Source organism: Pholis gunnellus, assembly GCF_910591455.1.
Source record: "Pholis gunnellus genome assembly, chromosome: 16".
Classification (NCBI taxonomy): domain Eukaryota; kingdom Metazoa; phylum Chordata; class Actinopteri; order Perciformes; family Pholidae; genus Pholis; species Pholis gunnellus.
This window is the reverse complement of record NC_136543.1, coordinates 20,339,478-20,367,142: the sequence shown is the minus strand read 5'-3', so window position 1 is coordinate 20,367,142 and position 27,665 is coordinate 20,339,478. Positions and strand designations below refer to the sequence as shown.

Below are 27,665 nucleotides of genomic sequence, written 5' to 3'. Positions count from 1 at the left end.
ACGAGCGGCCCGTGTTGGTTCCAGCTGACTTGGGGGGAGAGAGGGAGAGAGAGAGGGAGAGAGAGAGAATCAGAAAGAACGAGGAAATTAGAGAGAGGTGTGTGAGAGAGAGAGAGAGAGAGAGAGGAAAAGAGAGAGAGAGCGAGGGAGCGAAAGGGAGGGAGAGAGAGGGAGGAAAATAAGAGCCATCAGTCTCATCTATCTGACTCTCATACTACTGGATATTATTATTTTTTGGGGGGCTTCTCTTTATTTCCTTCATCTTATATTTTCTCGCTCATATTTAATCACAAGTTATTTTTTTCTACTGTTTCTACTCCTCTGTCTCTACTCACTGCATGGGACTCTACCGCCGCTTCAATCTGCTTCCAGTCGTCATTTTTTTTTTGCTTTTCCACCTCCGGACTAAAGACTCTCCGATCGATCGATCGATCGATCAATCAATCAGCAGGACCCGAGGGTGAGTTTGTGAGTGTTCTTTTTTTTTTTTAATCTCCAACAAACTCGAAGGAGTTGGAGAGGGGGGTGGGGGGGGGGGGGGGTGGACCACTTCTCTCGCTGCAGAGCTCCAGGATTCAGTCCGTCTTCCTGTGGTGCGTTTATTAGTGCGGAGCTGAGTTAGTTAAATAAGAAAAGAAGAGAAAGAGGTGACAGCAGCTCGTGAGCGCTCGGCCAGTCTGAGAGGATGCATTAGACTCGGCGGACATGGTGCCATTTTGGAGATAAGTGCCACCTTTCTTTTTTTTTTAGTGTTGTTTTTAGTACACGTTTTTTTCTTCATGGGACGGGCGGAAAAGCGGGGTATCAGGTGGAGATCTTGAGCGCGCGCACTTTTTGACGTCGCGCCTGTCAATTAGTGTCGCTAATTGGATTATTTTGATCTTGAACTTAAGGTCTGCAGGTTCTGTTCCTCCTCGCCGCCTCCTCCTCCTCCTCCACCTCCTCCTCCCCCCTTTAAACTCCCACCTCCTCCTCCATTGAAGTTATGTCAAGGCCTCTCACTCAGCTCCTACCTCCGGATCTCCCTGCCGGGGCCACCAGCCCCCAGTTTGGGGCCAGCAGCCCGCCTGGAAGTGGCCCCCAAGGCGGAAACCTGACCTCTATGACCAACCTGAAGTCCCTGCTCCAGCTGCCAATCAAAGCCGACCAGAGAGGCACCAAGGACTGCTGCGAGATGAAAGGTGAGTGTGTGCACGTGTTCGTGTGTGAACGTGTGTGTGTAGGTGTGTGTCTGTTTGAGATAGTGAGAGAGGGTTCCTACTGGCGAGAAACTTCTTAAAGAGACAGTGAGGAATATGCTAAAGCCAACAAGTCACTTCAGGATTGTACAAGAGAAATGTCCCTTTAATGTACAAGTGCCTTACAACATACTACAATACACGTTAATGTACTACAAGTGCCTTACAATATACTACAATACCCTTTAATGTTCTACAAGTGCATTCAAATATACTACAATACACGTTAATTCACTACAATATACTACAATACATGTTAGTGTACTACAAGTGCATTACGATATACTACAATACCCTTAATGTACTATAAGTGCATTACAATCTACTACAATACATGTTAGTGTACTACAAGTGCATTACGATATACTACAATACCCTTAATGTACTATAAGTGCATTACAATCTACTACAATACATGTTAGTGTACTACAAGTGCATTACGATATACTATAATACACTTTAATGTACTACAAGTGCAATGCTGGCCTCTGTTAGGAATTTGTGTGAATTGTATTATTGTAAGTGCAAAGTACATAATCCTGAACTATAAATGCACCTTAGAGACATGTGAAGCTCCTGCAGAAATATTATTCCAATATTTTAGTGATACAATATGAAATAGAGCTAAAACTACAGTCAGGAATTCCTTGTGTCAAGGCTCAAATGTGATGATTTTGCTGCTTTTCTTTGTCAAATCCGCCACTGAACTGCATTTATTTGGGTTTCTGGTTGTTGGTCGGATAAAACAAGAAATGTGAACATGTCAGCTGTTCCTTTGAGATGTTATATTCTGCATCTTCTTCATTATTTCTTTGACATTTTAATCAAGAAAGTAAATGGTATATTAATTGATAACCAACATAATATATTAATGTTCTAATACGAACAACAAACAAACAATAAGCATTCATTTCAGAGCCTCTATCTATCAATGTAGGTCTTTGCAGAAATACCACAGGAATATTACAGTGATTATTCATTGCTGTGTGTGTGTGTGTGTGTGTGTGTGTGTGTGTGTGTGTGACTGTGTGGGTAGGTGTGATTGTAAAATACAGAGGCCCTGCTTGTTCAACACACTCTCACACACTCAGTTTTCACTTCAGCTCTCCTCCTGCTGGATTTTCATATTAAACGCTTCCTTTTTGCATTTGGTGGAGGAATGAAAATGATCATGAGGAGGAGGAGGAGGAGGAGGAGGAAGAGGAGGAGGAGGAGGGAGGAAGAGGGTTTAAAAAAAGAATTGCAATCTGGAGTGGATGCCGTCAAAATGCAGCAGCAGCAGTCGTTTGCGTTCTGATCCTCTGCTCTGTTTAAATAAAGGTTAGTGAGTGGGATTGAATTGTTTCCCATCCACCAGCTGCCATGACAAATATTAACCAGGCTGCCTCTCCTTCCTCTCTCTCTCGCTGTCATCTCCCAGTCACACACTGGTTCATGGTGGGCTTGTGAGGACACTTTTTTATAAAGGACAATTGAAACCTCTGTTGTTTTGTCTCGGTGAGGACGCAGAATGGACCGTCGAGAGTCTGTCCTCACAAGTACCTTAAACCTGAACACACACAGAGAAAGAGAGAGGGAGAAAAACAAAGCCTCTCCAAATGCTCCCTGCGGGTGTTTTCTGGCGGCCCCTGGTGGCCTCTTGGTGCTACTGCAGCTCCGTTCTGTTCTGTTGCATGATGAGGAGGAGGAGGAGGAGGTGATGGTGAGCGCGGCTGACAGGCTCTCCATGGAGCCAGAAAGCAACTCAGAGGCCCCGGCTACAGCCTCATTGTCAGCTCCCATAGAGTGCACACTCTCCTAATGATAGGTGATGCGTTCAGGGGTGTGTTGGGAAAAAAAGAAGATGTTGCTGTGTGATGTTTTTTGGTGCCGTTCTCTTTCCAGAGACAATGTTTCGCTGCTTCGCTTTGTTTGACGCCTTCACAGACACCCACTCCGTCGAGCTCATCGCTTCCTCCTGTCTGTCTCTCACATGTCTTTTTTATTATTTTTTTCCTGTCTCGCTCTCCTCTTCTTCTTCTTCATATCTCCTCCTCCGTCCCTCTGCTGATTTACATATTTTTTTGTTGTTCTTCTTCTCCCTCATCTTTAACAGTACGCTCTCATTTCTCTGGGTTTTCTGTTTCCCCTCCTGCTCCTCTTTTCATTCTCTCCTCCTGCTGCTGCTCTCAAAGGGATTTCCTCATTTCTCTTGAAGTCACATTTTATATTGTTATTTTTTCTTTCCCTTATATGGAGCCTGCTGGTGCAGGTATGTTTTTAATTTGTGTGCAAAGATTCAGTCATTTGAATGAATCACTTGTGTGCACACACGTCACGTAACGTGTCGCTGAGGAACTTGAGTTACAGGTTGTTGTGGCCACACTGTCAGACCATCAGCTGTGTTTTGGTGCGATTCCCATATTTATACAGTTGATACCGCTATCTGTTCTTGAAGCACTTGGTAGCCTCATGCAGTGCACAATAAGCAGTGGACTCTCAATAAGTTGTGTGTTTGATGCAGTTTTGTTTGGAGATGAATGGAAATGCTTCGTTGTTGTTGTTGTTGTTGTTGTTGTTTATTGCCTGTGCAATGGTGTCCCTTAAACAAAGATTTTGATGTGTCATATTCATTTGTTCTTGTAAGTGTTCGCCTAAAACATGCAGAAAAAAATGCAGACAATTTGAAAAAAAAGAAAGAAAGATCGCAATAAGAGTTTTTTGACACTCGGCTGAGGTGGAAAAGTTTGTGTATCAACAAAAGCAAAGATGCGACAGAGTGCAGTGAAAGCAGACTTCGAGAATAAATCACGACGTGAAGGATGTGACTTCAACTTTGAAGTTGACGCTGCCGAAATACAGACTACAGATCAATGCGACGTATTTCCACCATGCTTTCTACATCGTTTTGAAGAGTTAGCGGTTTGACTGTCGCTGTTTCATTCACGTCGTCTGGTTTTGTTCCTGCGATGGTTTTAAAGGCACCGAACTGAAGAATTAGCGCCACCAGCTGTTTGTATGGAGGAACTAGCTCCTAATATTCGTATAACAGGTGTGGACGGGAACAAGCATTTATTAAAATGTTCTTTTACTGGTATTCTGGATTAATATGTGACATACATTTAGACTCCTCTTTTATGGGCCTCAACCAACCAGCAGTGACGAACTATCACCGACATCTTTAGTCGACACAGACGCTGTTAGCTGTAAACGGGTACATGCAGCGCTGCAGGGATGAGGTATTTTTTGAGAGCATCACTGGTTCCCTCCACAAAAAGCTAATGGAGATGTTTGCGTTGGATTTCAGATTATTGCAGAAAATATTCTCTGTGGCAAACACAAGTTTATATTTACAGATAAATATTCACAAATGAACACGAATGTAATCATTTTCAAAAGGTAAAATGCTAACGTAAAGCTAATGGACGACACAAAGAGACTGTGAAGGCAAACTAGTCACGTTTTTTTAGTTTCACTTTCTTAGCAACCGTCTTTTTTTAACGTAACACGTAAAAATATATTTACTGCTAAACTATATATATCGTAGAACAAAACATTAAAATGTCTTAATCTTGTGTGAACCATAGACCCGTTTAAATACCCGTTGACTTTGAGACGAGGGGAACAGGAAGTGCAAAGATGCTGACTCATCTTTAGGACTCATTCCTGCATGTCAATGCAGAACATTCAGATGTAACAGTTGTTACTTATGTAGATATTGCAACAACTGTGTACAACATGTGACGACGGCGATGATGACGGTAGCAGAGAGATGATGATGGTCTCCACTCTGCCCTCTTTCCTCCTTCCTTCCTCTGCTGTTTCCACGTTGTAATCTCTCGCGTCTCAATGTTCTTTAATCCCTTTGAATTTAAATTTCCGGGCTTCCTGACGTTCTCCCCCCGGTCTCCCTCTCCCTCTGTCTCATTACACTGTCATCCCAGCCCAGTTAAATATGCTCTTTTATTACTATTTCATTGGGTTTTATTATTCAGTGTGCTATTTATTAAATATGCACTTTTTGGAGGCGTAATTCTGTAGAATGATATTATCAAAGGATCAGAACACAAATCGCTCCACTTCTCTCCGTGTGTTGCCATGAAGTTCGGTTGTCGCTTTGCTTGCGGCATATATTTTTTTCTGGCGATGCTTTATTGATGTCTTCATCTATCTTTCCATCATCCCCCCCCCCCCCCCCCCCCCCCCCCCCCCTCTGCGGGAGGTCAGAGTGCAGGGTCAGTCAAGTCAACTTTATTTATAGATGCCTTTTAATGATCGCGACTAAGTGCTTTGCAGAAAGCAAAGGACGGCGGCCTAAACCTCAGCCGCTGTTCGCCAAACAAACAATGCAGAACCCCCCGGAGCTGTTTGTTGATCGGTGTTTGTCCTTTGAAGTGAATCTTCTTGTAAATAAATGCAAGATCTGGATTATACATCTGAAACAAAGCGATCCGAAAGCTGTCTAGCCGTCAGAAATGACCCAGACTTTGTCACTTGTCTTTTAAAAAATAAATAAACAAATGACCAGAAGTCTCTCGGTCACGAGACGTTTCTGCAAAAGTCACGAACAAATCCGAAAACATAGCAGCAGCATTAGAGACGCATGAAGTCATCAAACTGACTCGGTGACATCTAAAGTTAGCATTAGCTACCGTAAGCTAATGGTCCCACCAGACCGAGTAAGGCTGCATTTAGCAGAACCCATCGGAGTGTCGTCACACATTAACGTCGGGGCTTTGATGTGCATCATGTGCATGTGTGTGTGTGTGTGTGTGTGTGTGTGATACCCTTAGGGGCTCAAACCTGTGACCATCTGTCAACCAGACTCTTTCTTTAAGAGTGTGTGATGGAATATTTCGATTTCATCATTCTGTTTCTGCAGCTGTGTCTGATTTTTGATGTTTTTTGGGTAATTAGGGATTGAAAAGCGGATGAACGAATGGATAACCTGCTGTCTTTATTTCATTGTACATCTAAGAACCATTTTTAGAGATAAAAAATGAAATGATAAGACGCTGTTTCCAAAGTGGACACAGTGGGTTGGAACAAAAGACTGCTTTAGTTTGAGTCAATAGATCACTGCCCCGTTAAGCTGAAGAGCGTTTGATCACAGTAAACACATTACGAGGGACGAGGGAGACGTTTCATTGCCGTCTTTGGGTATCGAGATGAACTAATCCTAACACGCTTCTGGTTCTCTATCCAGACAAAGACAAGCCCTCGGACTCCGACGAAGAATCGCAGAGTAACAACGCCGGGGCCGGAGGGGCCCCCGGGTCCGGAGGGGCTCCTGGGTCCGGCGCGTTGCGGCCCAACTCCCAGTCAGCGTTCCTGGGCCCGCTGCTGTGGGAGAGGACCCTGCCGTGTGACGGAGGCCTGTTCCAGCTGCAGTACATGGACCTGGAGGAGTTCCTGACCGAGAACGGCATGGGGATGCACGGCAACGGGCCCAGCTCCACCAGCGCCCAGATCCCCTCCCAGGTAAACGCCGATGGAGACCAAAAACCCACAGCTTTAAAAAAAAAAACGCCACTTTAACCTCGCCAAGCTGCAAGAAAATAAAATGAAATCCAGACGGTTTAGATCAGGGGTATTCAATTACAATTCCATAAATCTCCTCGTGCAAAAGTCCGGAACATTACAATAATCTATAACTTGCGCTATTTAGTGCTATAAACTGTTAGCGCCACCTTTCTTCTTAATAAAGTAGAACTGGAAGATATTGTGTCGTGGAAATTCTTTTGGGGAATCGTTATTAAACGAGCTGATGTCTTAGAATGAAGATCCATTTTCATTTGAAAACAAAAAAAACATTAATTTGGCATGAGGTCATTTCAAAATGTCGGTCAGAGGCACCGCTGCTCAGGACAAAGTTATATTTTGGTAAATTGGACGAATCTACAGGAAGTTAACGGGACAGGATTCAATGCTGTTCTCTTTGTTGATGCCGTGATTTAGACTGACGGTACGTTTCCTCTCCTCCCAGAGCTCCCAGTCAGCGGTGCCCAACCAGAGCTCCCAGTGCCCTCCCAGCTCTCCTCCGCCCTGCTCCTCCTCTTCCTCCTCCATGTCCTCTTCATCCTCCTCTTCCTCGCTGCTGGGACTGGAGACCGTCCAGCCACAACCGCCACCGCCGCCGCCACTGCCGCCTCCACAGCAGCAGCAGCAGCAGCAAGGCATGATGGGAGGACCTGAGTGTCATCATGGTGAGTGAATGAGGGATTTCTTTTTTTGGGGGGGGGGGGGCTATCGGATGTTTTTTTACATTTTGAGATGGAAATATGATAAAAGTTATTTCATTTTCAAAGAAAGGCTCTAAAGCAGCTGCAGAGCTGGGTAACGTACACTATATTACGACTATTGAAGCAAACTACAAATACCACAAGCACACAGTGAAAAATGACAAACTGCTTGAGGGAGAAGTGGCGGCGTGTTGTTGATTATCAGCCAAACCACAGTTACAGTAACAGCTGCCGAGATCTGAAACTCTCTGAACAAGCAATGGGTTCGTCCTCTGTCTGTGCTAATTGTTGTGTGTCTTTGTGTTTGCGTGTTTCAACGGTTCATTGAGGTTCACTTTACACACACAGGCTGTTTTAATACGTCACAATTTAAGAAGTGCATTTTTCTTTATGTCGGGCCTGCAGCAGGCCGCTCCTCCCGCTTTGTTGTTTCCATATTGTTTTGAAAATCTAACCCGACCGTCTCACTGTATACTGCATACTTTGAATACAGTGTTTAGTGCGATGAGTTTGTGCGCAGCAGCAGACAAGAGAAGTAAAAGAGAGGAGCAGGAGCCGATTCTCAGAAATCTGACTGGAACACTGGGAGCGTTGTCTTTTCATTCTGAGTCATAAACAATAAGAGACGAGATGTTTCTCTGTGAGAACGAAGCTGCAGAGAAGCTTGAAGTAAAAAAAAAAATGAGACACAGACAGAAGAGAGACGCATGAAAGGAAGCAGCAGAAGAGCGAATACCACTGGATACTGCTGCAAGGCTCTGTATGTGTGTGTGTGTGTGTACTGAGTGCTTCTGTGAGTATCTATGAATAAGCCATCTGTGTGTGTTTGCATGCATGCATGTCCTTTTGTGTGTGTGTGTCTGTGCAGTTCGCTGAACTTCTGATGTGCATATCAGAGTGTCCTCTTTGTTTTGCCATTTGCATGCAACTGTTTAATGTGAACATGCTCTCATGTGTGTGTGTGTGTGTGTGTGTGTGCGTGCGCTCTTTATTCTGAATTATAAACACGTGACTGGGCTGAGCATGATGCATCCAGCCAGAAATCCCTCCGGTCCCTGTGGAGCTGAAGTGTTACTACAGAGCTGCACACAGAGAGAGAAGTAGATGGAAAATAGACCGGTTATAATAATCTCAACCACATGCACATGTTTGGTTTGAATTTAATTAATTCTGTGCTACTGGCAGAAGAGTTCAGAGGGAGCGGAGAACACAAAGAACGGGTGCAGCTTGTTTATTGTTCAGCTATTTACTAAAGTAAATGCTAAATATTAACATCTGTGAGGATCCAAACGCGTCCTTCAGTTGAAAGCGAACAAAAAAAGGAGACTAGTGGACGAACTCTGCATAGATGAAACAGCTGTGGTGGAGCTGGACACATATTTCATGGAATAATGTTGGTTTTCCTCTTATTGCTGCTTTTCCTTTACGTCACAAAACCCGACCAAAACTGGCAAGCTCCATTTTTTGCGACAAGATTTTGTCAAAACAGTGATTTGATGTCATTCATTCTGCTTCAAAACTCCCAAACATTAGAGATAAAACTCATCATTATCAGTTTGACCTGATTTTAAGCAAAAACATTTTTTTTAATATATTATATTTTTACCTTTTTTGTTGTCCGCAAATCTAAAGTTGTGTTTTGGTAAATCATCTAATAAACAGAAAACAGTGTCCGTAGTGCAAAATGTATTAAAATGTATCAAACTAAGAGCCGCGGCAGCTTTACTTTTGTCTAATCTGATGTGTGCAGCGTCCATGTTGACGCTTCAGTCAGTAAAGGAGAGAATTTGTCAGGTTGAAGCCCGATTCAATCATCTTGAATGTCATTTTGCTCAACACTCCACTAATGATGCTCTTTAAGCAAAGCAAACGCCCACCGAGCTACAGCCGGTTAAATCACTTTGTCTATTTTTTTTATTTATTTTTTTGCTTGAGCAGTTTTCTTTTCCCTCCTGAAGAACAAGTCCTTACTTAGGCAAAGGAAACATGAATCAACCTTAAATCAAGCCGTTATCAGGCTGCAGCTTCCAGGTCAGTTCACTCAGTCACAAGCCTTCCTAATCAAACACAGATCTTTAAACATCAGGTTTCCGTGAGCTCGCTGCACGAACTCAATGAACTGCGATGGGTTTTTGGAAGGAAGCATCTGCTGCAGGAATCTATCTCCACTGTTACAAAGGCCGTCCCTTTAATTAATAGCGATCACTTATCAAACTGAAGAACACAAAGAAATGAAGAGCGAGGGCACCTGCAGAGAGAAACCCCAAATCTGAATAGCCGTTGTTGCTTTGCCTTGGGCTTGATCCGGCCACCAAAGTTCATGGGAATACGTGACGTTTTTAAAATCCTGCTGACGGACTGACGGGGAAAGCAGACGTGCTGAAGCTTCAGTGGGAAGAATACGGGCTCTAAACCTAAACAGGCACACCAGAGTTTATACACAAGAGCTAAATTGGGAACTTGACATTTACATTTTACTTATTTATATACTAGATTTCAGGGCTCATGTTTTAAACATTTTCAGTTTCATCTTAAGTTGCATCTTCAGAGGGAACGAGCTGATCCTCAGCTGACTGATATCTCTTTGCCCACAAGTTGTTCAAGGCTTTGAACAACCACACATGTATCTGGACTTTAATACCCAGAAGTTAAGCAGAATATGGCGATAGTGCTGATAATAGTAGCTCTCCTTCACAAATGTTTAGTTTTATAATACAACTCTAGCATTACTTATATTTCCTTCAAGTTTTCTCTATCAGCACCGTGACACATTTATGGTTTTTACTGAAATATCTCAAACTTGCTACAAAGATATTTCCCAAGAGAATAATTTCTCTGATCCTCTGAATTTTCCTCTAGCAGGTCAAAGTTCTTATATCTTAACATCCACTCGATTGATTCATTGTTCCCAGAGGATGTACAGTAATGAGTTTAGTGATCCCCTGACTTTTCCTCTCGCGGTAACATGAAGTTGACGTTTGTGGTTTTTTGTGTGTGAAATATTTCAACAAAAATTGGATGGATTGCTGTGAAACTCTTAGCACGCAGTAATGTTCCCCAGAGGATGAACAGTAACGATTTTGCCATCATCAGATCAAGACTATAGACACAGTTTCTGTTTAGTGCTAATTAGCAGATGTTAGCATGCTAACACGCTAAGCTAGCATGATAAACATACCCGCTTAAACATCAAGTGCAGCGTCACAGAGCCGTTGGCGGTCGACTCTTAAAGGTGCAGTGTGCAGGATTTGGTGCCATCTCGTTATTAAGGGTTGGACGTTTGCAGATTCTCCCGTGTGCCCGATCTAGAGCCAGTGTTTGGTTTGTCCGTTCTGGGCTACCGTAGAAACATGGCGGCCAGCTCCGTGAAGAGAACCCGCTCCGTGTGTAGATATAAATGACTTATTCTGCTGAAAACACAATGATTCACATTTTCAGGTTTTTATACATGAAATATAACTTAATAATATTACATTTAATTTCTGCCAACAGATCCTAAACGCTGCACTCCTTTAATACTAATAATACTAATAATATGGGCCCATGAGAGCTGCCGGTTTACATTATTCAAAATAAATATAAATACGCTTGATCTTTTACATTTCTTTGTTTTTACTGCTGAGAGGAAAACATATCAAAACAAAGTACATAGAAAAGGTCAGCGGTCCAATCAGTGCAGCTCATATCACTGCAGTCACTTTCTCTTGCAGAGAAACAGTCTGAGCACCGATCAGACCGTCGTTGGCTGCAGGAACAACACGCTGTGTTTGACTTCCGCAGCTTTAAACCAGAGACCACAGTGACCACCGGGCGTCTAGCCTGGAATAATCCCAGACAAACCCTTTAGGAACCGTCAGTCAGCGAGATGACATATGCATTAAAAGTTCAATTCAGGTGTTTAAAGAGCTCCGGCTGTGCATTGTTTAAAGGGAATTAAAGGGACTCGCTGTCTCTTTAAAAGAGGAGAGTGCAGGATAGCGTCGCGCGGTGATTTAACATTCAGGGCTGTGATTAATCCTGGCAGCGGAAGGGTTAAACAAGACACTGACTCTGCACTCTATAACACTGCACAGAGAGAGAGCGAGAGAGAGAGAGAGAGAGAGAGAGAGAGAGAGAGAGCAATGCTGGAGGGGAGAGCGAGTCAAGAGTGTTCGCTGTGCATGTTTTCAAATCTGTCTCTCTCTCTCTGTCTCTCTCTCTCCCTCTCCCTCTCTCTCTGTCTCTCTCTCGCTCTCTCTCCCTCTCTCTCTCTCTCTCTCTCTCTCTCTCTCTCTCTCTCTCTCTGTCTCTCACACGATCGGGCCATGTGCAGCCGCCACGTCACGTGCCGCTGCAGAAATCATCGGAGCGAGAGAGCCAGCATGCAAGAGAAAGAGAGAGGGGGGGGGGAGGGGCTGGGGGAGGAAAGTGAGGGAGAGCGAGGCAGGAGGAAAGGAGAGGGAGAGAGGAAACAGTAGAGATTACAGAGAGAATAAACACTGAGGCAGAAAAAAAATCTTTAGGATGGCAGAGCAAACAGTGAGCTAGGAGGAGAATTTTAATTGAATTGTAAAGCAGATCTTTGTGCAGCAGGATATGTAGGCTATTGAGAGAAGACATAACACGGCTAATTATTCCCTAATAACTGTACAAATTCACATATTATCTGCCTCAGCAGCATGTCCAATAATAAACTTGATTTACAAGAAGCCATTTGGCACCAAACAAACCGACAAAATGAATAGTTTAACATGGCCTCCTCATATGATCATTCGTCAGTTGACCTTTCAAAGAATATGACCGTTTCTTGTTGACGTGCTACGTCTGCGGTTAAAAGCAGAATTACACCGACGTGTACCAACTTGCACACCACCGCCATCCTTTTTCTCAGCAACGACGTTGCATCGTTTTGGGGTTTATTTTAAATCATATTCGCTTTCCCGACGTGCCAGATCCCAGCTACTGTATTATGCATCGAGTGCGTGCTACGGGCGATGCTAATGCGTGTTTCACTTTAAGGTCACGTCCACACTGACAATAGCACTGCAATGGAAAAAAAAAACAAGCACAAGTTAGGTTGCAGCAATGCGTCTCTGTACTGCAAAGCACTAGATTACTTTGAAATGTTGGACAGAGATTTAAAAGCTTGTCTCTGCATTTGATAAATCGCTGTGCAGTGTTTTGGCTTCTGATAAGCCTTCAGACTCATTGAGCTGAAACTGGCCCGACTGGATTGCATGTCATCCGCTCGCTGGTACCTGATAATATCAGCCCACTGCTGCAGTCCGTCACAGGACGTGAAGGCAGCTCGAACTACCTGGTTAAGGTTGCAGGGAGATTATGATGGTGGCTAAAAGAAACCAACATCAGTCAGAAGCTTTGGCGTTACTCTAAGAGGTTTGCCGCTGTTGTTACGTCACTCGACTTAAGACTTACGGCGTTTGAACAAACAATATTAATACTGTTGTTCTTCAGGTGAGGACAGGATGTTCTGTTTGAATGGATTACCATTTTTTGTTGGAAAGTCAAACTTGTTTCCCCTCATAACACAGCTGGACAGTGCATGTTTCATTTTTTTTTATTAAATTAAATATATTTAAATTAAATATATCTAATTAAATTAAATTAAATTATGTATATATTATATATATTTATTTTATTTTATTAGCCTAAACAAAAGACTTCATAAAATCCAGATAATGATAATTTAGAAAAATCCAATGAAAACAAATAAATCCACGGAAGACAAAACAGTGTTTCTACCGAGTAAAGTGTTTTAAAGCAGTCGAAGCTTTGCTGCGTGCTAGTAGTACTTTGTATAGTATTTGTGGAGAGCCGTGGAGACGAGTTTTTAATCTCCAGCATGAACAAAATGCTGAACTCCTGATGCAGAGTTAAGTTACGGGTAAACCTGCAAAATCTGCTCCTGCGTGGGGGTCCGGTCACATCGTGTTCCAGTGTCTCATAATCTGGCCCCACTATTGGCTGAGCCTGAGCAGTGACTTAACAACACGTGGTGACATAACTCCCAGTCAGTGTGTTGACATGAGGAACGAGACTCCTGGGGTGTGTCACCTGGACTGAATTGTTTCTTGTACGTGTGTGTGTGTGTGTGTGTGTGTGTGTGTGCGTGTGTGTGTGTGTGTGTGTGGTGTTTTTTTGTTTGTCCACTGGTGTTCTTGCACACTCATGTGCACGTGCACGTGCCTGGCTGGGTGTTTGTTTGTGTGTGCAGCGGCGAGTCCAAGCCTGCTGCTTGCTTGCTTGTGTGTGTGTGTGTGTGTGTGTGTGTGTGTGTGTGTGTGTGTGTGTGTGTGTGTGCGTACACGGACGTCCACGTGTGTCTGACAGTGAAACCGTGAACCGAGACGAAAACCAGATGTTTAAGATGTAAACTGAGATAAGAAAATAATAATAGAATGATCACGGAGCTCGTACAAACATGACTAGAAGGCTTTTCTTTTGCATTGAGACTAATGAAACGATAGTGGAATTTAATTTGGAAATAATGTTTGTTTGTGCATCTTTAGTACATCTTTTGAAATATACAAGTCACTTTATACGAACTACATTAAAACACAATCAATAGTTTAAAAAAGAACATACTAAAGTAGTAAAACTAAACTCAATTTGTAATAGAAAACAATGTATAAAATCAAAACTATTAAGAAATCCCAAACCACGATGCAGAATCTGTGAATATGTTTCCTTTCTCTGTTCTTTATACCATTGTACATTCAAGATTTGAGGATTTTCGCCATCTAAAAAAGTATATGGACCAAAACAATGAATAGAAAGAAAACATAATCAGAAACATAATCGGCAGATCAATAATCGTGGTTCAGCCCTGAGGGAGCGAGTCCCCGTTGATCCCACCGCTGCTGCTGTGAAGGCTCTGATGTGTTTGAGAAGTAGTGGAAGAGGCCAAACATGGTGTGTTTACACTACTGGGAGGGGACTCCTCCTCAGTAACACACTTCCTACATCACATTCCACGTGCGGATTCAATCTCCAGCGCGTGTTTCTGTGTTTGGCACAAACAGCTGCTGGCAGAGCTCACGGTTCCCTCTGCATGTCCTCGACTCAGAGCGGACTGAGCAGGTAAATTAAGCTCTGATCTTTATCTGATTACTACTGCCGATGGTAAAGCCTGCTAATACTGCTGCTTATATAGTGTCGGTGCTAGGATTGCTGATGTTGGTGCTGCTGGTTGGGCTGCTGAGCTACTGCTGCTAAGACGACTCCCATTACTGCTACAAATACTCTGCTGCTGAAAGTACAACTATTTAAACTTCTTCTACTACTGAGGTCACTACTTCAAGGACTGGTAGTAATTATTTTAGTACTACTGCAACTGGTGTCTGTACCACAGCCAAGGGCATAGCTAGCTAGCTAGTGTGCTGATTCCACCATGCTTTAGTGCTGCACTGGTCACAGAACAAAGTTCTCACTCCTCTGGCGATTAACTTTAAATGAAATTAAATTTTTCCTCATTAACTCTCTCGGCTTCGTAACGTTACTGCTGCACAGATCGCCTCAGTGAGTCAGCAGCTAGCTGTGAGTTGGTTTATTTTATTGAGAAGTTCGGGCGCTACAACGGTCGCAATGGCAAATGTAGACATATAAATGGCCGCCGCTCCGTCCGTCCTGTTGTGTTGATTTGAATGTGATGAGAGATGAGACCAAAGCAATCACATGGCAAACACCTTAGACCGCTAAAGTACCGAGACACCCAACAGAAAGTACTTAGTAGATCATCCTTCCCATAAAAAGCTAAATGTTCCAACTTTTCTCTCACAAAATTACATTTATTGTGAGTTTAAATTCAGTAAAGAACTTACCTTTCATGAAAACTTCCCAAAACGGACTTTTAACACCGCTGATAAAGTACGAGTCTCACGTACAGTAAACAGCAGTAAATTGTTACCTCCAGCTTGTATAATTGGCATAATTGCCGTTGTCCCAGTAATTGCATTGGTTTCTCTTTATTGCATTAGAAGTTACTGAAACCGAGAAACGGCTCAAACAGATTTAAAGGGAAACGCTCTGCCCTGCTTTACGATGAAGATGATGATGATGACAACGAGGATGAGCCTGTGAAGTTCAGTTTAGTGCTTTTATTACGTTAGTTTCACCAGTTTCGCTCACTTCCGCTTCATTTTTTTGGGGGGGCTCCTACATTTCCCCCCGACCCCCAGAGAGCAGCGGTGAGTGTGTTGGATTCAGCCGTTGGTTCCATGTGGCCTGTAGGTGGATCAAGTGAAAGTATAGTTAGATGAGGCGATTAGTCAGGAGGAAGAGTTGCTCACCTGACTCTCAAAACCTCAACCTCTCTATTTTCTGCCTCTGTGGGCGTCTCTGCCCACGGCGGATGATTCCTCCCGCTTTGCTCGGTGAACACTGGAGCAAAATGGCGGCTGGATTCTTCATTTGTCTTCTTCTCTGTTAGAAACACACCGATCGAATCAGCGCTTCACATCCTGAGGCGGAGATTTTTAGATCAGCCATTTCTTTTTTTTTTTAATAAGAAACGAAAGTTTGAACTCTGAACAGCAGAGCGAGACCTTTAAAGACTTTACAAGTTAATGCAGCAACGTTCGTGTTGCTCTTTTGGTGGAAACACTGTTTTTGGAAATGGAAAATGGTCCATTTTGAATGAAAAAAATGGAGTATTAGTTGCTTTTTAAATGCAAAAACATGAATATCTGCAAGGCTTTCAGTCAGCGATGGACAGGGAGAAGCAGAGATTGACAGGCGCAGAGAGAGAACACCTCATAATCTCAGATAAATTAATGAAAGCAGAGAATCTGAGAGTCGAGCGGCCCGCTTCGCCCAAACGGCTCCAGCTCACAGACAGGAAATGAAACCAGGCGAAGCCGCGCTTGGCCGGCTGTTTACCCAGCAGCAGCAGTGAGCCGTGTTCTTGGATCAGTTTCAACTTTTTGCCCAAAATGGTTGTTATTAGGACGCAGCTTTGGGCAGACTTATCCAGGATCAGCCACGTTCATCTGATGAAAGTTGCTGCTTCACGTAGAAAACAGACGGACCAGAGGACGTATAGACGGATAGAGAGGACCATGTGTGCTGCATTGCATTGTGGGCTGTAAAAGGTTCTTGATGATGATTTTATGAAATAGGATAATCTATAATCAGTATTTGATCCAACGATCAGTCCAAAAATCCAAAGATACTTAATGAATGATTATATGACAGAGATAACAGTAACAGGCTGGTTTTTTTGGCCACTTGCAAAATATTGACATTTCATCGCCTTATTAAGTTGAGCAAACAGTTGCTTATTTACACATTCAGCAGACACTCGGCAACATTATCTTTCATCTGAGTCCACCGGGTGAATTTGAGTCCAGTGTTTTCTCTCTTTCTGCTCTGCTTTTGTTCTCAAACCGGCTCCAGAGGGAACGATCCGTCTCTTTAGCTGCTAAATGCGCTACTTTCTCCTCCAGCTGGTGTCTGACTGAGTCTTCTGCTGCTGAACGAAGCTGCTGCTATATATGTGCGTAAAGCTGCGTTCCCTAAAACCAAAACAATGAGCTGAAAGATGCTCCGATGAAGATCAGATCAATGTGGAATGATGTTTTACAGGATAAGCTGTGCTTATTGTGCAAATGCTCTTAATAAGTTCACTGTAACAAAAAAGTGTTCCACAACACAAACAAACAATTTAAAAAAACTTTAAAATGATCAACCTTTGCTCCGTTTGTCACTAGTTTCCTCCATATTGTGACCAGTTAGTAAACATAAAATGGATGTACGAAACACGGATTTCCAGTTATTTATAAGCGGTGTACCAACATTTATAAAGTATTGATAACGCACTATAATGCAGCTGTAAGCAGACACTAGAGTTTATTTATGTACAATATCTATCAACAATTATACAGACATTTTATATTATTAACTATTATTAATCATTAAGACATATTATTAAATGAAATGATTCCTATCAGTTATAGTTACAATAATACATAAAGAAACACTTATATCTGCTTAGAACTCCATATAGTGTGTTATAAACCATGCTCTGTGCACGTAGTGTTTGGTTAAGAGAGGATATTCATGATTTATCCCCTAATTGTGTCGGTAAGTCGACTGTTTGGAGTAATTTATTTGCGGGTTGCAAAGTTCAGTCCTTTAAGTCAAACAGAGCAGACAGCAGCAGATAGCGACACCGAGACGCTCCGAGAGTCAAAGAGTAATCAGGTTCGGACTCTTCTGCCAAAATGTCAAAGCTCTGCAGGACGGCAGGTTGCCAAGACTCTAAGAGGCTAATCAACCCGCTCCTGTATTTGGGAGTCCATGTGACCTTTGTTTACGAGCCACTGGGTTGATTGCAAACCGGGCACTGGGAGCCCAAAATAACTAAATACCCCCAAAAAATGTTTTCCACTCTTCGGCTCGGACCAAAGAGAAACCAACTTCAGAGGATTATAACTGCAGAGCAGCACGATGCATTCACGGCACACCGGAGGTCACGTAAATCCGAGCTGTAAACGGGGACATTCAGATGTGTGTAGTCATGCAAGTAGTACATTCTCACAGAATGTACAGATTGTGTACAGAATGTACAGAATGTGTAGTCGCTTTTCATAAGAAGACTTACTGGAGAGAAATGTGGAGCTCCCCCCCCCCACGTCTTGGATGTATGATTGGATATATTCAATCATAAGAACATTTTATATCTCAGAGTCTGACACCAGTTTGAACTCGGAACACAACCGCTCACAACGTCTGTACACCCAGAATGCCCCGCTCCTGCCTTTGCACTGCTCTGCTCATTGTGCATCAAAGTGGTTTTTTTAGTTGGATTTGTGAGGAAGGTAACCCCCCCCCTCCGTCTGCCATGCAGCATCGGCCCGGTTCCTCTGGTTGTGGTATTGTAGTTGATGGGCGTAATAAAATGACTGACGGCTCAAAACAGAAGCAAATCAGTGTCAGTCGTTCTGCTCTGACTGACATTTCCTGGCTCACGAAACGAGTCTGTGTCGGCTGAGGACATGCTTCTGTGTGTGTGTGTGTGTGTGTGTCACAGTGAAACAAAATCAAGATACATGATGCTGAATCTTTATTAAAATCCATGGTTAATGATCAGGGCTTTTGGATGTAGCCCTGCTCCTCTGCTGGTAAAGCGTTAGGTACTGTAGACACGTCTCTTCTCTGTTTCATTTTTTGCTCAAGTATCCAAAATCTTTCCACTACTGTTTCAGTTGATATTGGTCACCAGCAGCTCTGCAGTTATTTATAATCTGTGGCTCGAAGCCTGGAGCTCCACGAAAAAAAGAAAAGCATCTTACAAACGGTGCCACAAAACTGTTCTGGCCGGTGCCGGATGATTGCTCAACTAACACTTGTATTCCAGAGAGGAAAAGTAAAAAATGTTATTTTTCTCCCATTTATCAGAAATGGAAGATAAATGTCTGATAAGCAGCTGGTGTGGAGATAGACTCACTGTTCTTGTGCTGCATTGAGAAAAGGAAAGAATGCAGAATAGCTGCAGGATAAAAGCACCGAGGACCCGACTCAACAACATCATGTTCTTTTTACATTCCTGGTATTATACCGTTTGATTCATTTTGATTTTATTTAATTCCACATTGATTTACATCACACATGTGATATGTCCTATGGCTTTAAAGCATGCTAGAATCCAATTGGGGGGGGGGGGGGGGGATATCGACCGCCACACCAGCGAGCAACCACCATCATCTGTAGTCTTTCACCAGATCTTTATTAAATACCAAACAGGCACACGATGTCTGATTTCTGACCGGATTTTATTTAATTTCCTTGTTTTGGTTCAGATATGATCGTGATAAAGGCTGAATCCTTTTCTCACATGAAGCGCCACAAAGGGTTAAACTAAAATCCTGATCTTCCCCGCTTGTTGTACTGTAAATCCGGCACGATGTGAACTCGCTGCCCTGCTCAGCCGTTTTCTGGCTCGATACCGTCACCTGGTGGTGAGTCGGCGTCACTGCGGCGGCTGTTGGAGGAAGCAAGCAGAGCGAGGACGCCGTCTGTTTGGGGAGATTTTTAAGGGAGAATATGAAGAGTCACAGCGTCCACGCGTTATTGAACGTGCAAGAAGCGATTTGGGAAACGAGCGCTGGAAAAACAAACGTTGTCACTCTCCCCTCTCTGCTCGCCCATTTTGAATGAAACATATTGTTCTGTGTCTGGAGGGTGATCCTCTTCATGGGCCTCATTCTTGGCTCGCTGCTCTCTGGGTGAAGCAGGAGAGAGAGGCCGAGCGTGCAGGACATCTCACTCCGACGCTAAACACTCGGGACACTAAAAACAACAACAATGAAGTCGTCCGTTATGTGGCCAGTGGCGTAATCGGGGTGATTTCGGGCCCCGGTGCACGCTGTCGTGACGGGGCCCCCTAGTTACTTTCTGACGCTTTTATTCTTGAACAGGCGTGACCGCTCGCTGGCCTTGCAGACGTGCATCAGCTTCTCATTCCTGAACTAACCGCCACGTATCGACTCGTCAGGCGATCAAACGTTGACATCAACACGCATCTCTTCCAGCAACATCGTTGCATTTCTGTATATGACAAGAAATACCAAAGGAAATATTCATTTAACTGACTTAAAATGTATTTATTGTTTGTATAGACTATAAACTATGATGGATGCCTTTTTTTTAGGGTGTATCTATAGCAAATGGCACCATTGCTGATTTAATGTTTTTATGTGACGTTATAGAACAGATCAAAATCCTATCATGCCGTAAAATGATGACAATCATTACTGCTCTCACTACTTCTAACAATAACCTCTACTGTATTTCTAAAACCCTTTTTTTTACAAACAATCAGTCACAAAGATCGTTTTTATTTGAAAGTCAATAAACAGGATTGTGAACATGTTGAAAGATGGAGTGAACGCCTCCAAAACATCATTTAGAACATCGTCTGACACCAAACTGCCAAACAAGACGATGAAGAATCCAAAAAAAGCAAATCTATAAAAATGTTGTAGTGTAAAACAAACTACTGTGGCCTGGTGTGTAGGTGGGCTGGTGCTCTCCACATTGCAAAAAAATAAATATAAATATGGCAAAGTGTATACACTGATGTTAAAATATTTGAAAAGTCTGATTTTAAAATGGCTGAAATCAAGAAATATTTGATGTTTTTTTGTGTTTGCTCTATAGACATTACAGACACGTTGGTAGTCAACGTTGTCCTCGTGTTTTGCTCCACATTCAGTGTTTTTAAGTTAAATGAGATCGAGCCTCCGTTGAGGATTGTCTCATCATCGTTAGCATGTTAGCCTTTAGCTCGGCGGCTGCTCTCTGACGCGTGACCGTCCTCGGAGGGCAGATGGGCTCTAATCTCTCAGATAAAACCAGATGATGATGATTGAACGGCTCAATGAGTAATGAAACCCGTCCTGCTGACTGCAGATTATACTCTTTTCTTGTAAATCATGTGACGTTTTATTCACGTGACCATCGCAACTTGCCGCTTTTAACAAAAGTAGCCTGAATATAACAATCTGAATACTCAGCAGACTGAAGAGATTGTTTCAAGTTTAAACCAAACTCGACTAAAATGCGCACCAGCAATACTTTACACTTCCACCGAGCTTCTTTTGACTATTAATAGCTTTTTGCAGTTGTGTCGTTCGTCTCTGCGTCCACATCTGGCACCACGGAGAAGATCTCTGTGAGCATAAATCTAACCTACGGCTTTAGAAATATTTGACTTTGGCAGCTTCCTGGTGACTCTTAAATAAGACTCTGCTGTAAAAAATAGACAGCAGTTTAAAGCAGCAGTCCTCAAATGAGCTCCTTCTGTCGTAAATGATGTTCACTTTAAAGTGCTGGCTTCTACTGGGTATATATATTTAACACGGTGTCTGCAAGTGTATATATATATATATATATACTCACAGACACTGTGTAAAAGCATCAACACTCTTGACATCATTTCTGAAGAGACTTCATAACGTTTGGAGTGAGTTGAAGTCTTCGGGGCTTCGATCTTTGCCAACCACAGCAGCAAGAAAGTAAAAGTTTGGGCAACAACATATTTACGGGCAAGAAGGAGCCAGCGTCATTTACTCTGAGACGCTGTAGAAGGACCGAGCTGCTGATGACGGGTTCAGGGATCCTTCCCTCCTACACTATGAAGCGTTTTCTTGGCCATTAGAGGAATTTAAGTTCAACCACTCATATTAGACATGTTGGTATTATTTTAAAGAGATAAATGATATGAAGTCATTGGGGAATTGTTTTACAAAGTCATAAATAAAGCACCCGTGACAGGTTGTTGGTAGGGTGAGGGTTAAATACAGAATCGGATCAGATTATTTCTTGGGAAAAGTTCAATGTGCTGTGGGCGGGGCATCCCAGAAATAGTTTGGAATAACAGCCTGAGTCCTCCGCTCTCTCCCTCTCTTCCTCCCAGGTGGTCGGGCGGATCCTCAGGACCAGTCGCCCACTTCTACCTGCCCTCCGGGACCCCCCGGGCCCCCGGCGGCCGCCAACGGCAACAGCGACATAACGGTGAACTTTGACCCCGACCCGGCGGACCTGGCGCTGTCCAGCGTGCCGGGCCAGGAGGCGTTCGACCCGCGGCGGCACCGCTTCTCCGACGAGGAGCTGAAGCCTCAGCCGATGATCAAGAAGGCCCGCAAGATGCTGGTCCCCAACGAGCAGAAGGTACTACATCTCCCACAGTCCTTTGCTGTTGGATATTATAATGATCCTGACAGGCTAACAAACAAATACATCTTTAATTTGATGACTGATTTTTGATGGCCAATGAGCAGATACGTGTTTTATTTAGTTTTCACCCTCTCACTTGTTTCAAACTTTGAAACAGTCAAGATGAATGACTTTTGTGCCAAAACTGCAAAAACGTCCTTATTATCATTTGAGTTAAACCTTGTTTTCTTAAAATAGTAGAAAATATATATATTTTATATTATATTACATCGGGTATTTTATGAAATCCTGTTTCATTTGTTATGATTGGAGCACAGCGACCTGCCTTATTATTTACAGAATGTTTTGAAATAGATTGAAATATTCTTACAGCGTTTTTTGGACACAAATCAGTCACAAATAAAGTCCGAAATCACTGAAAAATACAACATTAAAATGACATAAGAGGTAAACTAGGCATTTAAAATGTCAACCTACTGCAACACTTGAGTGTTCTGCAGAAACACTTCCTCGCGTGTGAAAGGAGGTCAGGTCTTTTCTGCAGGATGCGGTTCAGAACGCCCAGCAGCCGTGTCTGAACTTCATCACGACGAAGGCCACGGCTCTTTTGACAGCTCCTGTGTCGATGTTGAAGAAGAACTTATGGCGCATGATGCCCGCTAGTATTTCCCTCTCCACGACCAGAGTCCTGCAATATTTCGTCCTCGGCTCATTGCGCAATAAGAGGAGCTCTGATCAATGGCTCGTGCGTTCACAGCTCAGTGCAGAGCAGCTGCAGCTCCTGAGGCCGTTGTGATTTACGGAGGGCTGAAGGCGCTCACCTTGTGCTCTGTCTTAGAAGGTTTTATAAATCATTTGTGCGCAGGTTGTTTGGAAAAAAAGATGATCTCTGAGCAAAGTTAAAGAGGAAGCTGATTGCTCTCCAGCTCCTCATGAATTACGTTTTAGATTCATCTCTTTGGCTGCGATCCAAGATCACAACATTAAGGAGAGTTTGATTATTTTCATCAACAAATAATTTAAAAAATACTCACAAAGTCCCTGAACCGCTTTTTTTTTTTTTATGTTGCAAAAAGATAATGATTTAAAGTTGGAATGATGTTAACTTTGCCAGACGTAAACAGATCCTCTCCGAGGAAACGCTGCAGCGATTCCACCGACATCAATCTTTGCAGATCGAGATCACTACTTTCAATCTGGAGTCCAACGGTTTCACACAACAAACTCTGTGGTTTCCAATCGTCCTCTCATGAGACCCTCGTCGGCCGTCAAGTTTCAGCTCAGCATAATATCTATTTTCACTTAACATCTTTATTATTCTCCATCTCCTCTTTACCATCCTAGAAGTTCCAAATGATTTGACATCGTCGGTCTTTTATTTACGTGCATGCAGACCGTTCGTGTCTCTTTAATGTGTCTGGTGACAGACAATATGTCTGTCTCTTATTCAAGCAATAAAACACTGGGAGGTGTTCCAATATAGGAAAGTAACGGATGACGCAGAGTCCGTTATTTTCCAGACGAGAACATCTTGGAGTGTATTGTTGTTCTTATACCACGGCCACCTACTAAAGCAATACAATACATTCTAGTAATTAAGTCGTCAAAACATCCAAAGAAACGTCTGAAACCATCACAGCAGTGGAGTCCACTTCTCGGCTCTCCGTCCAATGTTGTAAAATCACAGTATTGTAGCCACTATGTGGCAGAAACAGCTTCTGTTTGTCGCTAACGTAGTTAGCTGTTTAAATATCACACATGGCTACATTTGGTGATTGTGGACGACATAAGCAGCATAAACTGTGCGACTGATTTGGCCTCTTTAGTTAAAAAGAAGCAACTGTTTCTGCCAATGCATCTAAACTAAATCCTTTTTTAACAGCGAACCTAATTGAAACAAGCTGTGCACTTTATGTTACTGCAGCTATAACATGAGAGGATTGGAAAGAGATCATTTTGGCTACATTTCCATTTATTTAGTGTGCCCGCCGCGCTCTTCTCGCTGTCCAGTAGGCCTATTTGTCATGTTTCTTGTGTTCTATAGTTGCAACTATTCAACTGTTGCCTCCTTTCCTCCTTCACTTCTTCCTTTCCTCTCATCACATATCTGACCCTCTTCTTCTTCTTTTTTCTCTCTCTCTCTCTCTCTCTCTCTCTCCTCCCGCCCCTTCCACCATACCAAACGGCTGCCGCCGATGACAGGACGACAAGTACTGGTGCCGGCGCGTGAAGAACAACGAGGCGGCGAAGCGCTCGCGGGACGCCCGGCGGCTGAAGGAGAACCAGATCTCTGTGCGCGCCGCCTTCCTGGAGCGGGAGAACAACGCCCTCCGCCAGGAGGTGGCCGACATGAGGAAAGAGCTGGGCCGCTGCAGGAACATCATCAACAAGTACGAGAGTCGGCACGGAGACTTGTGAGGGCGGAGGATGAGGAGGAAGAGGAAGAAGAAGAAGATGACAACGACGAAGCAGGAAGGGGCGGGAGGGGGAGGTGGAAATGAGGAAAAAAGGGTACAAGGCAAACCCAACAACAGCAGCACTTTAGTTGAAGTGGCGCGGGGGAGAAGGCCGGCGTAGATCTGCAGTAAGCGCTGTGAGACACCGGGGCGCAAACACCAAAAAAAGACCCCGTGCACGCTGTGCTTTAGTGATGTCACAACAGGAAAGCACATGCGACGCCAATCTTTTTTTTTTTTCCCCAGTTTGACTCTCTTTGTACATGCTGCTTCGCTGTATCCACTCAATGTACTGTTTCACCGTTTGTGTCACCTCGGCAGCTCACACGTCACCCTTCGGTGCTGTGCTTACGCCCGGTGTCGCACAGCGTTTTTTCGCAGGTAGTGCGTCCCCGGCCGCCGCTCCGGCCAGTTCAAACAGGGTGTTGAATTTCACATTATGCCAGTGAAGTCTCACTTTTTAAACTCAAGGCACGGATTCAAGCCAGGAGAGGTCAGATGTGTAATTCTTTTCTATAAATAGGACAAAAAAAAAAAACATGTATATTTTTGAAGTGGGAAGAAAGGCAAGACTAGTCCAGCAAAGAGGAGGAGGAGGAGGAGGAGGAGGTGGAGGTGCAGGGTTTTCGTCCATAACGCAAAGAGATTTTGACAAAGGATTATTGTATATTTTTCTATTAGCAGAGATAGTCAGGAGGAGGATTTTGGAGATAATCTTTTGTATATTTTATATATGGGGCGGGGAGGGGCTGTTTAGCTGGACAGTCACGGGGCCACACAAAATGCTTTTCCTCCCAGCTGTTTATCGCAAAACAACAGATAATCTATTTTCGATTTCACCGAGCTGGTTAGCCGCGTTAGGCCGGAGGCGTAACTGAGAATGTATCACGGTTGAATCAGGTATTTCACACGATGCGAGACGAGGCGGGGCATCTTAGTAACGATTGTTTTTGGGTCGAGGGGGAGAGGGCGTCGGAAGGAAGACGGTGAAACTAAAAAAAATTGTATAGTTTTAAGACATATTTTGTGTTTTCGTTTTGTTTTCTTTTGTGGGCTCGTTCAAGCACTTGATTTCTTATCTTCTATTTGATTCCGTGTCTGGTTTTGAAATAATCGCAGGGCTTTTTTTTTTTTTTTTTTTTTTAAGGTAAAGGAGAAAAAAGAGAGAGGAAAACAGGAAGCAAATAGCCATCAGAACAGCTGGATGTGAGCAGATGTTTGAAAATATACGAGGGGGAGAATTACGCTGGCAGGTTTGCTTTTATATTGAACGTGTCTCGCTCACACACACACACGCACACACACACACTCACATTGACGGACACTTTGTTAACAATAACACAACGTGGTTGCGGTCTTTCTCTCTCTATTTACTCCACGATTTGTCCAGGAAGTGCAAAAATGAAATGCTAACTGGTTTAGGGTTGATTTGCCCTGATCGAACGGTGACTGAAACCTTCAGCATGCAGACACACAACAAACACACACACACACAGTCCTGACCCAGGTTTTAACCCTTATTGTTGTTGTTGATGTTGTTATGGACTTCTATGGTGCTGATCGGATCTGATCCTTCACCTGATGCACGCACACACACACACACACACACACGCAAACTGACAAAAATCACACATGCAAACACTTCCACCATCTCAAACACAGTACTGAACTGCCTAAACCCTTTCTTTGTCTTTTATTCCTTCTTTTTAGTTTATGTTTTCTTTCTTTTGTTGCATATTGTATCGATAAATCGTATATAGATTTACACACAAACACTTGTCTATACCTCTCCTTCAAACTTTACCCAATGAGAAACGAGAAATGCACCCTACTGCTACTGTACCATACAACTGTACTATTGAATATTAAACTATTCTCTCACTAGATATATATATATATATGTATATGATATATGCTTGAATTATTGTGATAATAGTTGTAATATACATAATTGAATATATTACAGAAACTCCCATTGGAATCATTTTGTCAGTTTTTTCTCAGGTGTTTTTGTCTGAGTTATTAAATACACATTAAAAAAAAAAAGTATTTGATTGGATCACAGAATTTGTGTTTTTTTTGTTTTCTGGGGGAGATTCATATTTGTCGTCTTGTTGCTGAGCTGATGTGTTTTCATGTTTATTTCTAACTCACTGTGGGACAAAAAACATTTGGCTATAAAAGAACTACACCACGGTCGCGTTACTTCAACGTCACTACCGCTAGTTCCAATTTGTTGTTCCAATTACAGACGGTGTCCTCCTGAGCACAGGTATGAACCACACGCTGTATTTAAGGTGTGACCACGACACGGCTGGAAAGTACGGCGGACTAGTGAGGAGAAGAGTTTCCGTGTTCGGCGTGATGACGTTTGATATCCTCGACAAAAAACAAACGAAATACCAATTGTCTTTCCAGGTTTTTGGACTACGCCACTCACACTAAATAGTTTACTCTAAATAGTGAGCAGTAAATTCAGATGTTGGACACTTCATTTTTTAAACAATGGGTCCTTGATTTTAGTCAAACGAGGACTAAAGCAGCCTCTAACGTTTTATTGCCGAACTGTTGATTTCAACGGCTGAAACGGCCGTCGCTAGCAGATTATATTAGCTGTAGCTTGCTAGCTAACGTACATTAAGTCTGTGCAAATCATGTATGGCATGTGCAAAAAGGGTCTTAAATATACATTTGATGGCCACATACATTACATCATGTTTGCTGTGTCATGATGTAGAGAAGACGAGGGTCGCTGGCAGATTTTATTAGCTGTGGCTAGCTAGCTAATTAAGCCAACGTAATCCTGGGAAAACACATTTTACTGTCTCCAACAACTACTTTCATTTGATTTCCCATGAGCCACTTTGCTGTTGGCACCATCCACCCAGGTCTATTATAGGAGCTGGGGTTCTATCCTTGATATTTATCTAAAACATATATATATATATATATTTTATTTTTATTTTTGGGAATAAATATGTTTAAAACCTGAAACATAAACACAAACTTTAAATCCCTGGAAGACAATTCTTAGAGCTTCTTATGCAAGAAAAACATGTTTTATTTTATATCTG

General features: G+C 43.0%; 1 protein-coding gene across 1 annotated transcript; it reads left to right on the top strand.

The window, feature by feature from the left end:
• Nucleotides 1-147: 147 nt before the first annotated feature.
• Nucleotides 148-26,658, top strand: dbpa (D site albumin promoter binding protein a). The gene is made up of 6 exons (XM_079176093.1): nt 148-460; nt 894-1,181; nt 6,424-6,698; nt 7,204-7,423; nt 21,876-22,129; nt 24,338-26,658. The coding sequence occupies exons 2-6, from the start codon at nt 986-988 to the stop codon at nt 24,551-24,553; spliced, it is 1,161 nt and encodes a 386-aa protein (XP_079032219.1). The 5' UTR covers nt 148-460; nt 894-985; the 3' UTR covers nt 24,554-26,658.
• The last annotated feature ends 1,007 nt before the right edge of the window (nt 26,659-27,665 follow it).

Bases quoted from the DNA above. Each gene is read 5' to 3' on its own strand.
- dbpa (XM_079176093.1), top strand. From the start codon at position 986: ATGTCAAGGCCTCTCACTCAGCTCCTACCTCCGGATCTCCCTGCCGGG. The intron at 1,182-6,423 runs GTGAGTGTGTGC...TTCTCTATCCAG, and splicing joins GGACTGCTGCGAGATGAAAG to ACAAAGACAAGCCCTCGGAC. The intron at 6,699-7,203 runs GTAAACGCCGAT...CTCTCCTCCCAG, and splicing joins GCGCCCAGATCCCCTCCCAG to AGCTCCCAGTCAGCGGTGCC.